Source organism: Paralichthys olivaceus, chromosome 5, assembly GCF_024713975.1.
Source record: "Paralichthys olivaceus isolate ysfri-2021 chromosome 5, ASM2471397v2, whole genome shotgun sequence".
In the NCBI taxonomy this organism is placed as follows: Eukaryota; Metazoa; Chordata; class Actinopteri; order Pleuronectiformes; family Paralichthyidae; genus Paralichthys; species Paralichthys olivaceus.
The window spans coordinates 10,148,885-10,166,757 of record NC_091097.1 but is presented as its reverse complement, the minus strand read 5'-3'; the positions used below and the strand labels follow the sequence as shown (position 1 = coordinate 10,166,757).

Genomic DNA, 17,873 nt, shown 5'->3' with positions numbered 1-17,873 from the left:
AAAACAAATGTCCTGTTCTGCTGGTCTATTGGTTCCAGGATCCCTGACATGCAACCATATTTGGCAGACAACCTGATACCCTTAAATGCCCCCCACTGCTCAGACAAAGTGCCATCCCTGCTGGAGAGGCAGGAGCTGCTGCTGAGCTCAGGCTGCCATCTGGTGGCTGGGAGGATGACTGATAGGGCCTGAGAATACTTTTTCACAAACAGTATAATGAGCTGTTGATTTCTATCTGCTCTACTGTGATAAATAACAATAAGAGTTTGATATAAAAGGTTTTTGATTTTTACCAGTGCCACATAAGCATTTACAGATTAGATCTAGAAAATATGCGTAAAACAATAATCTACCCAGGAACTGAGATAATTAGCCTTTGAGTTTGAGGATTTAATTTTTAAAATAGATTAGAAGAAGTATTTATATCCAGCCTATGAAAACCAATAAGGTTCCTTGTCGATATTTCCAGATGGCTGCACTGAACAGGACATTTTAATAAATCTCATTGTTCCATATAATAGTTTTCAGTTATTATTATCTATTCATTTCTTCCAATACTGTTGCAATCATAGACTGTATATGCAATAAGATTTTCCCTAAGATTCATCCATCCTCCTCATCTGGCATTTACTTGATTCAAAGGCACAAGCATCTTTTTTTCATTATTTTATTTTGTTAAATTGCATTCTGAGACAATAAGTATTCACACACTTTGGATGAAAAATTATTTTAATTCTCAAGATGATAAAAATAATTCTGTGAACTCTGTAAACCATTGCATAACTGTAGTGTAACAAGTGAACAAGTGTTGACAGACTAGTAATACACTACAGAAATTATGCAGTACACAATCCTCAATGTAGAAAATTAAAACAAAATCTAGTATTCTAAGACTCGCACCAATTTTTGTGTTCACAACACAAAAAATATCACTATACCAACAGAATAATTTCTACGATTATCAGTAGAGAATTTCCTACATATCCATACAGCTTGTTACAAAAAAGGGACTTATCTCTTAATCTATCTTAAACTCACTGACATTGATAAATCTATGAAATGCAGTTTCCTCAGATATAACACATTTTCTATTTAATGCTGTATTACCCTGAGAAAAATACATTTCTGACCTTATATTTCCTCATTATGCTGACAAATAGAAACTTGAAAACTTGCATTTTGTTTTAGTTCTAATAAATTTTATTGAATAGCAGTTCACAACTAGATGCTACATCATAAAGAATTAACTGTGCTCCATAATATCCAGTGACCCATTCATTGAATATCTAATTTAGAACAATACATTCAATATTTCAGGGCTTCAAAAGTTAAAATAACATTTCTAATGACATTTTCTGAAGCTAATGGAACAGCTGGTTCCACATTCAGATCATTTAGTATTTTACTTAATTTGAACAGTTCCATACATCATACTCATATACATGTACAAGATTGCATAAATCTTCAGGCTCCATTTTCATAATATTAAAAACAGAAAGACGACACAACAACTAACAATAATGCAAAATAGTTGAAACTACTCCAATGCAGAGCATAATGATACATCTTTTACAGTTCATTTACAAGATTCTTCCTATTTGGTGCTTTTTCCTCACAATCGAGTTTTTGGTGCCAAATAACGAATTGAGATCAAAACTGTGAATTCAGTGGTTAGGTATTGCTGCTTTTTTATGGTATGGCAAATACAGACTGAGATAGACAATTATCAGTCAATTAAAGTGGCCCGAATGCAGAAGATCACTTAGCAATCACATTGTGGTCCACAAAATGTTGTAAGGCACTGGAATTTTGATTCGAATTCTACACGTTATATTTTATCATGCAAATGAGAACAGATGCTGCCTCAGATATATTCTCTTGATACCAAACAACATTGTGTAATTATTAAAAAGGCACAGATGTACTTCAAAGTGTAATTGGTCCATTAGACATTAATTTTACAAATCTGAAATATGGACAGAAATGTAAGCTGTGCTTACCAATGTTTCTTTTTAGAAAACTTGAATTGGGGTAAGTAGACCACTAGAGATAAAGGGCCAGAAACAAATTACCATCACAACAACTGAGTTTTAATTATGTCTGTATATGCCATTGATTCTTGCCACAATCATCATTTCACAAAAACAATAATAATAATAATAATAATTTGGACCTTGCCATTCAGAAATGGAAAAGAAAAAGTCAGGTAAAAATAAAGCACCTTACAGTCAGGCCAATCATAACAGCATATAATGCATAAACGTCAAATTTCTTAAGTGATTGAGATCATCTACATAAGCGAAGTCAACAAATGTAATGAACTTCAAAACAGTACTGTAGTGAAGTTTATATGGCCACTTCAGAAGCACAAGTGTCGTTCACCTTTGACATTCCTTCACTGTAGACAACGATTTAACTGACGCAGAATCCTCGCCTCAGGACTTAAACTCAAATGTAGAAATAGAGATTTTGTGAGGATCTGACCCATGCATTTTTCATCCAATGTGTATCAACTCAGAGAGAAAAAAAGACGCCATTAATTACTGTTAATGAACCATATATCCATTTAAGGTACTAGGTGATCACATTTAAAATCCAATTCTAGGTTTCTAACTGAAATAAAAGTAATGATGAAATGTAGTACAAAAGAAATAATGATAGTACAGGTCTTTGGTAAAACTGCAAAAATTGGGCTTAAGTCCATTAATGTTACCAGAAAAAACCCATTGGCATAGTCCTATTGTTTACTCACCAAGAGGATATTATGTCCTACTGAATGAAATATTAAAGCAAAAATCCATCTGAAACAGAATTTCTGCCACACACAATGCTGGACTTTGTCTTGTTTTCATCTACACAACCTCATTCTGATCTTTCTAATACCTTTTAGATTATTTTGAATTCTCTTTAAGGGTAATCTTTCTCTGTAGAATACATATTTGGTTCATTTTTAGATTTTCACACAAGACATCATCAGTTGAGTTGGCTTCACAGGTAAAAAAAAAAAAGGATTCTAATAGACCAGAGGACTCCGTGAAATTAGCTGTATAGTACACTGCTATCCAGCGTATTAGGGAAAAGAAATCTCACAGATACACCAACTTTCGATCCATTCAAAGAAAAAAAAAAAGGGACAATCTACAGTAGTAGAGGTCTGTGACATCAGTCTGTGACAAGTAATTTACAAAAGTACTGAAACTTTGATTTAAATGGAATTTACAAATGAACGATTCAATCAAATGTAAATCAAAGGTTTAGTCAAGTTAAATGCAGAAGTCAGATTATTTCATAGTTTCTGAAATCTGACCTGTGGATGCACGATAACATTCAAACATCTAAATGTGTCACAAGAAATAACATTAATACATTTTCCAGTAGCAGCGAAGCTTGCAGAAGTTATTAAGCTTATACTACACTAAAAATAAGTCAATACAAATATTCTGGCAGTGACACAGTGCAAACTTTTTTTCTTTTTTTTTTGTAGCTGGTTAACATATCGCATAACATGCAATACCAGAAGTGTTTAGCCTGCCTTTTATGCTGAAATATTATCATGAAAATGCTAAAATACCATAACCTTTCTGGATATTTTTCCTCTGAGTTGCTTAATTGTCATTTATGTGAATGTAAACAATGTATTTTCCCATATTTATAAGTAGCAAAAGGTGTACCTGGAAATAAATGTTTCTCTATTGAATTTAAAGCAAGAATAAAAAGAGTTTTTTTAAACACAGTAGAAGGTCATTTCAATTAGAGGAACCTAAGCACAACTCCTAAGCAAAAATCAAACTTGACTACAGAATTCTTCATTCGCTGCAGAAATATTACTTATATAACTAAAAGTTACCTAACTGTTTAAAAAGCTGTTTTTATATATACTCATATACAAATCCACAAGTTCTATCTTTGCATACTCCCTAACGTTAAAACCTAATTTCCAAAGAATGAAGCTGCACCGAAAGAGCACCACGACTGAGGAATGAGTGTGTGGGTGGTCGGAGGAGAGAGGGGAGGTTGATCTCTATGGTTGAAGTCAGGACACAGGCACTGACGTTTGTTTTCAATTATCTTCTGCAGAAATACTTGATGGGAATTGACAATTACACTGGCATATTTGTGTTTGTATATATATAAGTATATATATATATATATATATATACGCACATGTAGTCATACACATGTCGGCGCTTCTGCAAAGTTAAACAAGACACATTTTGTAGAAACCTGCGCACAAGCTTCAACTACTTGTGTCTGCTCTGAAAACTCTATACACATCCTTTTCAACTAAGGCAAGGCACTTTAGAGTTAGAGGCCGATATGTTCTAGACAAAGTCAAGAGGCTAGATTCCTACTGAAAAAAACACCACTTCAGGCTTTTAGCAAATACAATACATGCTTCTCTAATGGCTAGGCTATATAAATCTCTACAAAACAAAACTAACTGATTGAATAACAGCCTTAACATGTAGCATGTGCCTTACTGATATTACAGCTGCTGGTTATGCCTAAAATGCATTATAAATTTGCACTTATTTGATTGAAATTTTATAAATCTAACTATGAAAGTAGAAACTATGTAAGTACTTTTTTCTATGAAATCTTAATATGTAGAACCATGCCATGATTTAACAATAGGAAACCCGAAATATTCAAATTATGTTTCACAGTACACACAGACATTGCTTCAGACATTAGCTTATATAGAAAAACGTATAAAACTAAAAAAAAAAGACACAAAGAATACCTACAAAGCAGCTTAAAGCAAAACATTCTATATACCCTTTAATAAAGTCCCAGGTCAACAAAGTGCTTTAATAAGAAATTAAACTTCTTCAGAAAAGTTGGTCAAAAACAATGATGCTTGACTGGTTGCATTAAGTGTTAATGAAAATTTGGGGTTTAACAAAATGTGGCTTTACTTAAAGAGGAACACTGCAAAGTTACAACACGCAGGTTTAGTTGATTCCTTCGTTTGATTTACTGCCGCCCATTTATAGACACAGGTCTTTGTTCAACACTAATAACATTTTACAAATCTGCATATTAGGTCTCTATTGTTGGACAAAGATTACACTGAATACAAGAATATATGTGAGCTCATTCCCTAGAGCATGGAGCTTTTTACCTCTGTTGTGCTCTCTGATACAATGACGTTGATCAATGCCCTATTTCACAATTACCAGTTTTAGAAGCTCCCTGCTCAATGAGATGGTGCTAATACAAATGTTTTCTTTTAATGCAAGGCAAATTGGGTTATAAAAATACATGATTTCTGAATTGAGTATGAGTCACATTCCTCTTTAATTAAAGAACTAAATTAGCTCTGTGAGTTTTTGCTCATTTCATGTTTAACATCACCAGAGTGGCTGCAAGTGAACTCACGATTTCATTGCATTTGAGCGTCCCGAACTGAAACAGCACTAGTTATTATGGTTAGGTCTTAGTAATTGGATTTGTTTAAGATCCAGACTGAATTATAATTTGTCCAGCAAACCTTTTTTTAAAGCTCTGCTGTATCTATTTCCAAGTTTTCCTTTCTTCACATACACATTCACAAGTACATAATTACTAAAACCTTTAATTGGCTTCATATACATTTCCACAGGATTTTCTGTAAAAGTTCTTAAGTGCATAATAATCGATTAACAATGAGACATGTGGTCACTCATTATTGTCTTTGTATATTCAACTTTTACATTTATTGGTCCTGACTTGATTGGTTTGTAATTTTATATGGAAGTCTGCAACTGCACTGTGTTCATCCAAAATGCATTTTCACAGTGTGAAGCAAATGAAATATAATTTGAGATTTATGTCCTTTCAAAAGTCTGAACCATGATTGAAGATTTGAGAAAGGGCACTTCAAGATAATTGCATTTTCTAAATTGAGTGCATGCTGTCTGGTTGTCACGTAAAATGAGCAAAAGCTACAATGATTGAATTCCCTGTACATAATCTGACTTGTAATGCCATTTGTATTGTCAGTCAAACATAATTTTGCTCTAAATGAATTTAATCACTGTATGAAACAGACATAACTATTTAGAAAGTGTACTTTTTATATCTAGTAGTTTTTCAAAGGGCTAATTCTTTAAATAGTACCTTGAGTTATTACACATCACCACTTCAATATCTTTGTTCTACAGTAGGGACATTCTGTTTTACTAGGTGCACAGTTCTCACATAGTACATAATGTTGGCAAGGCTGCAGGACAACGCAACGATCATGCTTTTGGCAAACTATACATTTCTTTGACTGAAGCTGATATATTACCTGTTGGGGGAGAAAAGAGCGAGTATCAGCTGCAACTTAGGAAAATACAGTTCATGCAGACTTATCAAATAAGCATGCTCGATGACAAAAACCTAGCTCTGGATGACGGTTTGAGAAAAAACTGTGGTGATGCTACAAATGAAATGCTGGATATGATCTAGTCTTTCTTACCCCGTCTATAAGGTCTAGGTCATTACGCAGCTGACTCTGGATGGAGTGAAGCTTTGACAAGGGGAGCTTGTCCAGCTCTCCATAGCTACGCAGAAGAGGTGTTCCAGGGGTGCGACAAAGCACATCAAAGTCCCCGTGGAGTTCTTTCAGCTTGCGCTCGGTTTCCTCCCATTTCTGTTCTGCCATCTGCCGCTCTGCCTCTGCTGTTTTTGCTTGTTCCTTTGCTTCGCGAGCTTCTTTCTGACACGCCTCACAGGCCTGGAAAAGAGTTAAGTCTTGTGATTTGGAAAATAAATCTCTCATTCTATGAAATCAGATATACTTAGATATGTCTTGCAACAAGCATTCATTTATAAAGGCCCATCTTCACTGGTTAAAAAACCCACCAACATCCACTAACATTTGGTTTTTGTCTGCAACAGGAATGGATTAAATCTGCATTCACTCCTGCATCAAATGACTCTGCAGTAAACACAGGTTTTTAAATCAGATCTGGCTCCGATCAGCAGTGATGGAAACATTACACTCAGGTGAAAAATGTCTTCTTCTTTATTTTGGTAGTGTAGATGCCAATCCTCTAGCTTTTCCGGTACAACAGAATGACTTGCTTTGAACTTCTGGATGTTGGCGTGTAAATAAGCATTAATGTATTAATAATTATCACTTAATAATTATTTCTTACATCTGCAACAGTGATTTCTTCATATCATGCAAGACAATTTGGTTTGTGTCCATTTGCGATGGCAAACATGACTCATTGAGGAAAAACCAGAAATACAAAGTCCTTTACTAGCAATTGGAAAATGGCAATCTCCCCTTTTGAATATCTACTAAATTTGGTGTAAAAGAGGTGGTAGACTCACTTGTTTGACCTGAAGCCAGGCCTCCTCCCATTGTTTGATCTTCCTCTTGGCCTCGTCTAGCTCTCTGAAAAGGCGGGCCAGATCAGCGCTGCTGGTTATGGAGGTGAGGCTGCTGAAAACTGGAGACGGACTCGGTGAAAAGCTGCCACTGACAAAGTCCCAAATGTTGCTGGCTCCTCCATTCAAACCTTGGTGAGTAATAAGTTGAAATAACAAGACAAAACAGTTAGCCCTGGCTCTGTGCGTCACTTTAGAACTATTTCGTTTAGTGCAGTTTGATCTTTAAATGATTTGAATCAGTACCTTATTGGTGATTTTGCTTTGAATTTCTTTGTAAAACCAATATTTTTTTCTGACTGAATCAAGATCACAAGAGCAATACTTCTCAGCTACAAGTACATACAAAGCTATATCTACACACAGTCAATTAAAATCTAAAGTCACATTCTTCCCTTCTCACTTGGAGCAAGACGCCTGATGCTATCAGCTTACCCAAAGAGTTCTGGGAAGAGGAGGTGGGTGTTCCCAGGAGGCCAAGCTCTTGTTTGGTTAACATGTTTGAAGTTTGATTCTGCTGTGACACTGCGGCTGACAGGAGGGACTGAGATAGGGACTGGGAGAGAGAGCTTAACGGGGAGGTGGAGAGCGATGATGAGGAATTGAAAGAGGATGATCGTGCCAGGGAGCCAGGAATGTTAACGGGAGCTGAACCAACGAGCACTCTTTGACCTGTGGGTGACAAACAAGATGCTGGTGTTACTTTCAAAATAAGATGAGCTATTTTCTGGTTAAATGGTTCATTAACTGGTAGTGCTTCAATGAACTATGGGTCCTTACTTGCCAACCCAATACTGTTGTCTTGCTCCTCTAACTCCTTATCAAGAGATGCAACATTAATGTCACTAAAATTGAGGTCCAGAGCAGATCCTGAGGGGAAACAAAACACATTCTAATGACCACAGGAAACAGTGGTGGCAGTCAGCTTGACCAGTTCAACTTTGGTTTTACGTGTGACTAACCTATGACAGACTCCACCGTGTTGCTCCCTGGGTAGAAAGGAGTAGCTTTTGCATTCATTGTTGATAAGGTGGTAGGTGAAGAACTATCTGATCCAATACTAGAGGCCAAGCTGGATGTTATACTGGAGGTAAAGCTTGATGCCAAAGGGTTTACCGCAGAGAACACAGTGTTTTGCATCTAAAGGTGGAGCACAGCAGGTATTTGTTGTTAATTATAGTTGAGGTTTTCTAACTACATAAAAAAAAAAAAAATTCAAACTAGCATCACAAAGAAACCCGTGAAAGAAAATCAAACCTGTTTTTCTTGGTCCATCAATTTTTGCTCCACCTGCCCCTTATTCTTAATCTAAAGGATCAAATGACAAAGAAACAGCACATGTCAGAGACATGAATCTAAGTTTTACATCCAGACAGTTCATATCACTTTGAGTTTCACTTTCCCCACACAGAGCTAACTGTGACTTGGTGGAAGACTCTTGTTATTATGATGATTTATGTAGAAACACTCTGCTGAATTACATCCAATCAGCATCGGAGGTGTGTAAACTGATCGTGTGACACTTGACTCTGCTTAAAGTACACAACGTTTTACTATGAGTGGGTGGCACCCTTCTGTAATTACAACATAAGGAAGCACATGAAACCTAGACACTGAGAAGCAACAAATATGTGTGACCTGGCCATGTGTGAAGTGTGAAAATATTTTTAGGCAGGCTGTAAGATTGTGCTGCTCAGAAAGTGAAAATGCAACACAGATCATAAATATATTTTAACAGGCTTTTCAAGACCAATCACTCTGGGATTAACTACTTAATACTTTATAAATCCTCCAGGCCTCCAGTGCTGCCTGTAGATGCATATTTCAACAACCCTCACAGAGTGAATGATCTCAACACCACAGTAATCACACCAACTGTGATAATAACTAAATATAAATACACTGTGTGACGTTGTTCACTCAATAAATCTGCATTATTTTACAGATAATATATAATAGAATGTTTTCTTAGGGAACAAACAAATGAAATGACCAACAAACTAATCAATTCATCGGAAAATGACTGAAAGTGATTACATTAAAATGAAATGACAAATAATGAATGAGAAATGAATAATATAGTGACTTCAACCAATAAGTGTAAGGCCCTATGCTGTCACTGTGTTGCATTGGTTCTAAAGCTGAAGAGAGCAGTCTGTGTACCTGATCCTCACGTTCAAAGCCCGGAGCTTTGGGATAGTTAGACGTCAGAGATGAGACACTGGAAGTGGTGGACTCTGAACATAAACTACTATTAGTTAAGGATTTGGGCCTGCTGATGGATCCCACTGGGGATATCAAACTGTCGCTTCCTGAGCTTGGCTTTACAGTTGAGCTATTAGAACATGAAACCTGAGAACGACAAAATGCACATGATCTTAATAAAACGATGGTCAAAACATAAAATAAATAAACCATTATTATGAATGGGCAATGAAGGTGATGGCTGCTATGAGAGACATGAAAATATATCTTAGATTGAGATCACTAACTGATGAACTGATTTTTTATGAGTAATCCTCTCAAATGTTGCTTTCAAAAAGAAATAGTCTCTGTGTTGTAAAGTAATGTGAAAATGAAATGTAAAACAATACAATAAAATGGCAAAAACAGTATAAAAAAACAGGCAAACAGAACAGTGATCCTGTGGTAAACAACAAAATGTTGTCACGTAAAGGTCTGGTTTGCATCAGCTGAATTGTTATTTCAAGGTTTCCTCTCGTCAAACTGCTTCTGATAAATATAACTAAAGTAAGAACAGAGAAAGAAACATACACTTCCTAGTTGTCCGTTGCTACTGGTTGCGCTGGTGGTGGAGTTTCCTCCACTGTTCCACTCACTGATTGGACACTCTGAATACTGCTGCGAGCCCAGCTGGGACTGTGAACTCGACTGTATCGCTGTTAGCAAAGAACTCATGGTCTCCTCTGTGGAGGGAATTCCTGGATGGATTTTGAAAGATGAATATCAAACTGTAGGTCTGTAACAAACCAGGTTGCTAACAGCCAACACTATTTCTTAAGGCTGTGATGAAATCAATTTAGAAACTGTGAGTGAGAACAGACATTTTCATACATTTTCCATCATACAGATATACTGAACACCTGAATAATATAAGTAAAAGTGCATTTCTTGTTGGCTTTAGCTTAATTCAACAAATTAAATGAAAAAATTTAAACAAACAAATGGCAGGGAAATTAAAAAATATATATTCTCAAACTCAAAAAGCTTTAACTTACTTTCTACATGTGCAAATGCACAAAAAGGTCCTCTGGGACAGTATCCAGTTTGTCGCATATCATTGCATTTGGTAGATTTGTAGATCTAAGAGAAAGACAAACAAATCCCAAGACATGGGGAGACAAAGTTAAGATTCCTGCCCTGAGTTACAAGACAAGTATTAAATTATTTACGTAAACCCAAATGATATACTCTATAATACCGAAACGTCAACAATAGCGAAGGTGAATGTGACTTATACCCCTTCTTAATTTTATGGGAAAGAAAATCCACTCACCTCAGGGTGAAACTGCTGTTCTGTGCGAGAGTGACAATACTGACAACTGTCTCCACTTTCACACTTTGAGGGCTCTCCCCATTCATCACCATGTTTCACGTTTGGGCAAGGGGTTGACCTGTAGAGTTACAGACAGGGCCAGAACTCTTACAGCTGTAACAGAACTTAATACCATGTTTTATCTTAATGTAAACCGAGTAACATTTTACCTATATTTGAACTTTCGTGGATTTCGTCTTCGATCTCTACTGTTGTGGTAGTGGGGGCAAGCATAGCCCTGTCTGCATAGTCTTGGGGGCTTAGTGCACTGATCTGTTTTGTAATTGGCTAAAACAAAGTTGGTATCTGCAAAAAAAGAAGAATGAAGACAAATGGCCCAAAGTGTTAAAGTCAATTTTGATTTTGGTTTAGTTCTTTATACTGATTTGTGATTTGTTTGCTAATGAATGAGAGCATCATTTAGGAAGAAGATTCTCACCTTGCCACCGAGGGTCTTCGGTCAGAGTTTTCTCAATCATAGCTTGGCTGGCTAATACACCAGGCTGCAAATCAGGAATTCCTTCCCCGGATCCCAACTGTCCATTTTGAAGGGCCTCTTGTGCTTGGATCTCCCTATGCACAAAACAATTAAAGTTATTTTAATTCCTTCTTCAGTATAAACAAAAATAGAAAAGACAGAGGGATTGGTTCATTGCCTTTGAATTTTTATGATTAGCCTCTATAAGATCACTGATCACAACCCAATTCTATGATAAACTGCAGGATTTCATCAAATAGTTGATGTATCTAAATCTCAAAATACTAAATTGATAATACAAAGCACAATACAAATCCAAGTGACACTGGACCATCACACTCAAGAAACCCCAAAGTCTTGATAAAAGTCTTGATATATTTTTGAAAATGCACCAAGCTGAAATCCAGGTATTGTATTTACATTGTGAAGCATGTAAGTGAAAAAGTTTGGCAAGGGAATGAGGCCGAGTATTTGCTTTGTGTGTCACCTGATATCATAGACTGGAGGTCGGAGATCATGTGGCCCGTGAGCAAAAGCACAGTGCAGGCCATTCTTCACACAGTGCCCCCGAGCGTCTGTCTCATGGATACAAGTGCCTGTCTTGTAATAGCGTAGATGGTACTTGCGCTCTGTGTCACCAGTGGTCCGGTGTAAATATGGACAGCTAAGGAAGCAAGAAAAAAACGTTGAAATATTTAGATGACATAGAATGACGTGATGTAGAGTTTTTTGGAGAAATCCTCAAGAAAAGTTCAAGATATTCATGTTCACTACAATTTTAAAATGTTTCTGCAGGTGGCATGTTTCATATAACATTAATATACACACAGGAAAGCACCGACATTAAAGACCTGCTCCAGACATTTTGAGCCTGAAAGGATTATAAATTGTAATAAAAGCACATAATTCTTACTGACACGCATTTTCAAATCAACAGTATTATTCCACTGCAAATACAGGGCTGAAATGCCAGTAATGTCTCGAGAACTGTATTGCCAATAAGGCTTCTGAATAAAGCAAATTTTCTTTTCTTGAGTAGCAACAGTTGCTATAGCAACAGATAAGGTCATACAGAAATAGCTTCCATTGGCAGAGGAGGAATTGTAAGGATTGTTATTTTTTTTATTTATTTCTATGTGGGGGTAAAATTAAACGCTGCACAATTTTAATCCAGAGATCAAACAGAGGGGCGACTACCTTTATATACTACTTGCTCTAAATTAAAAGGGGAATACCGCAGCCATCCCTTTTGAGGATTCACATAGTCTCTGTAACAAGAGACGGTTAATCAATACTGAAAATGCTTGACTAGTCTAAGCCACAAGATGTTCACAAAATGTTATTCTCCTGCGATGACAGAGAACAAAAGATGCTGTGCACAAAGTTACGGAGAATGACTGTGCACATGAAAGAAACAAACAAAGGCATATAATGGGGAACTTCTAAATATGAAGCACTTTGTCAAATAACCGCTCCTGCTACAAATTGATAACAAAACTGGCAGTTTGTATTATAACGTAAGCTAATGTGCCCATGTGTCGAGCTGCAACAGTGAGCTGACTGTCACATGTATTTTTGTTTTGGTAATCATAATTGTTTCAGTTATTTTTAAGCAACAATTATAAATATTGGCTGGATCCAAAAATTCAAAACTGAGGAATTGAGCTGTGAAGCATATAAGGAGATACTCAACTGAATATTTTGGAATTTTGATGGTCGGACAAAACAAAACCTATTTAATATAAATTTTATGACCCCAAGCCCCCCCAAAGTTCAAGAATATATTAAATTAATAACCACTAAAGGTAAAAAATTTAAAACTACATTTAAATTCACTAAATCAGAATCTTTATTTGAATCTGCACAAAATTAAATATATAACAGTCCCCTAAACATGTCTTATCATTTGTTAAATCAAAATCTATGAACTATCCTCTGAGAAATAAACAAAATCTTGAAAAACACCTTGCGACGTCAGGAAGTGAAAAAATTGTCTTTCAGCCCCTGACCAAAATTGAAAGGGTTCTTTTCTGACCAATTCCACATCTTTCAACCAAGTTTCATGGTGTTCTGCCTGATAGTTTGTTTTGCTGGTAACTACCAAAGAAATGCTAATCAAAACGTAACCTCCTTGGTGGAAGTATGAATTCATCTGTTGAAGAAAATCTAATAATATACATTTTCTCTAAATTATATATAAAAAAATATATATAATTAAAACACAGGGCTTATCTGTGCCCTGCAAACGTTATCTTCACAGCAGATTGGCCTGCTCGTTGATAACTGAATGAAAAAGTGCAACAGTTTCAGCACTTGTAAAACTCACTGAAGGAACCACAAAACACAAAGAAACCAGAGGTCAGAGGTCATTTCAGGTCAGCGAGGAGGAAAACATCTGTGTATGTGTGTGCATTTACAGTGATCCTGAACTTCCCCATGTTTTCATGAAGCTGACCCTGACATGACCGACACTGGGGACTCACTCGTCTCCATCCGGACAGATGCCTGTGGTCTCGTCGTATTTGGTGCAGTACACGTCGGGGCTGTAGTTGAACGTCCCGTCTCTCCTCCGGATGGGTCGCCTCCGCCGCTGGTTGAGAAAATGCCAGTGAAAGCACGTAAAGGGTCGGTGCTGCGTGCACTTGTGCTGGAGGAACAAGGGGCACTGCTCCGTCCTGAACTCCTTCAAGTATCTGAAACAGACGAGGGGAAGCAACACGTTACCAGGGTCCGTGTCTCTGCTGTCGGCTGAGGCACGAACACAGAAAAAAGTTCAGTGGCGGCGGCGGAGGCTGCTCCGTGTTTTTGGGTCGCTAACGTTAGCGCGCTATTCAGAGACAGCGCTGCGCAAGAATCCCCGCGTAGCGCTGCTGTAAAGCCCGTGAGCGTACGTGTATTTGTGTGCGTAGCGAAGGGGGAACTCAAAAATCAGGCCGAGCTCTTCGCAGGCGGACTGGTTAGCGAGTTCCTGGCTAATGGTGTAGCAGCAGCAGCAACAGCAGCCGCGGCAGCAGCGCGAGTTGACGGCGCAACGTTCACAACAAACCCGCAACTCGGTGAAAACCCGTTTCCGGGACCGACTGGCGGCTCGTCGGGAAGCGGGGGCGACGTCCTGCGGTGGTTCGGCGCGCAGTGGGTGCTCGCCGTGTGACGGGAGGCAGCCACAAAGCCAGGAAAAGCTCCATGTTGTCAACGCACGCACGAGAGTTGAGGAACGCGACGGATGCGAGCGCGCGGCTGCACGCGACGAGCAGCGTTGTTTCCCCCCCCCAGCCCCGATCCCTCGCGCTCTGCGGCGGCGGCTCCACTCACGTATAGTGCGAAGGCTTCTCGGTCTGAGGAGACGCGCTGGTCGCCGTTTTCGAAACCGACGGCATTTTCAGTCAAAACAATGGACTGCGCATGCGCCTCGGGATCTGTTGCTCGCGTGCGTGCACGTCCGCCCGCACGCCAGCGCGCCGCAGAGCTGCCGAGCAGAGCCGCAGGGGGCGCTGCGGAGGTGGACTCCTTCACCCCCCCCCACCTCAACTAAAACCTTTTTAATTACATCTTTTTTAATTGTGAGAAAACAAACATGTAAATACAGAGATTGTTGATTTCATAATTCAAGATGTAATAAATTCAACAAGGTCTTGACCTATATGTAGAGTGTGCCTTGACATAATGCAAATTAAGATTTGGTGCTATACAAATAAAATTGAATGGAACAACAGCTTATTCAATATGTCAACATTATCTTCATCTATCTATTTATCCATCCATCTATCTGTCTATCTATCTGTCTATCTATCTACTGTATTTCTTTAAACTATAGTCTAAATTAGAAGCATCATTTACCATATATTATTTTATGGTAATAGTATATTCACATTCAAAGAAGATTGTTACACTTTTGTCAATTTGTTGTGTAATTAACTTTGACATTTTCATATAAAGTTCCCATTTACAAAAACAATACTTACATGATCTTAACCTGAGCTTAAATCTGTCTAAAAATATAGGACTCACCACCACAGGAGCAATAACATACAATCAACGTATGATCAATAAAAGGTTGTCAGTTATGGAAAACCTCACCAGCTGCATTAAAGACAATTAAAATGTAAAGTTTTAAATACACAAGTTGAACAGCAACCTAAATAATCAGTGTCATAACTGAGGATCTTTTAAGTGGATTTAAATTGTTACATTTACAGTATATTTATGCCAACATTCTATACTAGAAAATGTTTTTGTGATTAATATCTTCCTTGGGTTTTATACCCTCAACACCAGGAAACGAAAGCTTTATATGTTTTGCGGGTGCATCCCCCCGACCATTAATAACAAAGGCACCTTCTACGATTTACTGAGACATTTTAACAGCTTTCACAAGTTGCATCCTGATTAGGAAAGTGAGACATATGTGGGTGAATGTGACTTTGTTTAGCCTGTGGGAATATCACAGTAAAAGCTAATGAAGGTGAATGAGCGAGGGTGGGGGAGGTGTGAAAGGCCTCACGTGTCTTCTTCATGTGAGGCGCTCACAGGTGGGCACGTTCAAAACCTGGTGACAGGTGTCTGTAAATATATCTGACGTTTGCAGTTAGTGATACAATTCTATTTTTTAGGTTTTGGAGTCTTATTCCAAACTGGACTCTGCTGATACATGCCTCTGTGTTAACAATTATTTATTCTATTTTCAAATTGCCTTAATGTGCAAATACACAAGCAGCACCCTGGCATCAGGGAGTTTGATGGGGCCTGCCTCATCACTGCTGAAGCACGTCAAACTCCAATCCCCTTTCTTTCCCTCTGAATCTGGAAAGTTAATTTGTTGTATTCAGCTCTTTTCCCCGTAAGGGTTTTAATTTACAAATGCAATTATATGTCTAATCCATGATTCAGCTGCTGAGGTCCACTGAGTGCATTTCCTTGTAATTATGCATAAGCCTGGTCTATCCACTTGTAATTACTTTGACATGCCCCACCCCCTGTCCACTTTACCTTTTCTTACGTAAGATAATGTGGTCACCTTTATGCAGAAACATAAAGATTTTGATTGTGTTTTTGTAGGCTTGACACATTATTGCAACTTTGACCTTATGCACTCTATGTATTTGCACTTGATGCCTTTGAGCATCACTGCAGGGACACAATGAGGAAAATGCTCTCCTCATGCCTGCACTGTTTGTCATGTTTTTACTGTCAAATTTAGTCATTAAAAAGCTTCAGGATTTGTCTCTAAATTATATTACCTTCATCATTTGGTTTTGCAACCATGTAAATCAACCTCATTATTAACCATATGTAATTTATAGAAGGATGACATACACAAAAATATACATTATGCTCTTTTACTAGTTTGACTTTTGCTATCAAGTTCATTATTGTGTAGCATCATCCAGTGGAAGCATTGTGGATGCAAGCGAGGGTAAAAGTCACACCCTTTTTCCTTTCTGTGACGTCAGTTGCCACAAACCTTTGACCTTCCTCGGTAGCCTCAGCTGTACACACAGTCCACTGTCAGCCTCTTCTCACAGCATCTCTTTGTGTGTGTGTCTGTATGTGTGTACATGTGCGTTTGTGTAATGTAAAGATGATCCTTTCCTCTCTTTAAGTTTGAACTTGGAGGGCCTGGGCTCTGGTGTTGGTGTTGACAGCTCTGATCACACTGTTACCCACCTTTCCTCTTGTTGATGTGTCTTTGTTAGAAACAGTTTCTGTTAACAAATGATTTTAGCCTCCACACATCCTGTAAATCCAAACACTCAAACCTATCTTTGTGAGGAGAGAAACATGGCTGAGTGGCAGTTTGCATGGTGAGGATGGGACATGAATTTGTGAAATGGAAACATCAGAAAGAATCTTTAGTGACATGCACCGCAACAAGTTTGACATTTTTTGCAGACCTCTAATAAACAATCGCTCAAACTATCCTCAGTGCTGCTTTCCCAGGCTGCTGGGTCGGTTACAGCTGGAATAACAGTTTGTGGTTTGGACTCCTGTTTCTCCCAGTCACGCCATTATCTCTGGCTGCCTCATGCACAAACACAGCACAGACCCACCACAGGCTGGCAATACACAGATTTTATATATAAGGAATGAGCTTCATCCAAGACATGACTGTGTATTTCTGTATTCTTCCAGTCCATACAAAAAAACACCCTCATTTATTGAATATCCCTAATGCACTGCAGGTGTTGTAGATGAAAATGTCAGGTTTGCAAAATATATAAATAATATTATTGTGACCCGGTCATATTTCAGTGTAGACAGATGACTGTCGGCAAGAGTGTATTTTAAAAAGGATATTACAGAAAACGTAATTATAACGTTTGTCCTGACGGATCAACAAACAGCCAGGCTGTAAAACTTTATGACAGGTTTTATGAAACCTCTTCAATCAGGCCTCTCATAGGACACAAAATGTTTATACTGCACCTGTGTAGCCTGGTGATGTACATGACATTAACCTGTGATGAATGCATTCAT

At 37.9% G+C, this 17,873-nt stretch overlaps 1 protein-coding gene across 2 annotated transcripts; it reads right to left on the bottom strand.

Moving 5' to 3' along the window:
- Positions 1-711: 711 nt before the first annotated feature.
- unkl (unk like zinc finger) lies at positions 712-15,107 on the bottom strand. 2 transcript variants are annotated; one of them, XM_069525398.1, is made up of 16 exons: positions 14,712-15,107; positions 13,883-14,092; positions 11,887-12,063; positions 11,361-11,494; positions 11,092-11,227; positions 10,883-11,000; positions 10,605-10,689; positions 10,141-10,307; positions 9,529-9,717; positions 8,623-8,673; positions 8,328-8,505; positions 8,146-8,235; positions 7,801-8,037; positions 7,309-7,496; positions 6,446-6,703; positions 712-6,274 (listed from the first exon to the last, which is right to left on the bottom strand). In XM_069525398.1, exons 1-16 carry the CDS (start codon positions 14,774-14,776, stop codon positions 6,119-6,121), a joined length of 2,439 nt encoding a protein of 812 aa, XP_069381499.1. In that variant the 5' UTR covers positions 14,777-15,107; the 3' UTR covers positions 712-6,118. The 2 variants fall into 2 exon arrangements, with proteins under 2 accessions (XP_069381499.1, XP_069381500.1); XM_069525399.1 differs by lacking the exon at positions 9,529-9,717.
- Positions 15,108-17,873: the final 2,766 nt, after the last annotated feature.

What these genes read in the sequence shown, in the direction of transcription:
- unkl (XM_069525398.1), bottom strand. Translation starts at nt 14,776, where the DNA reads ATGCCGTCGGTTTCGAAAACGGCGACCAGCGCGTCTCCTCAGACCGAG. An exon ending in GCAACGGACAACTAGGAAGT is followed by an intron (nt 9,718 to 10,140) that starts GTATGTTTCTTT and finishes TGTCGTTCTCAG; the next exon opens with GTTTCATGTTCTAATAGCTC. An exon ending in CAACAGTATTGGGTTGGCAA is followed by an intron (nt 8,038 to 8,145) that starts GTAAGGACCCAT and finishes TGTCACCCACAG; the next exon opens with GTCAAAGAGTGCTCGTTGGT.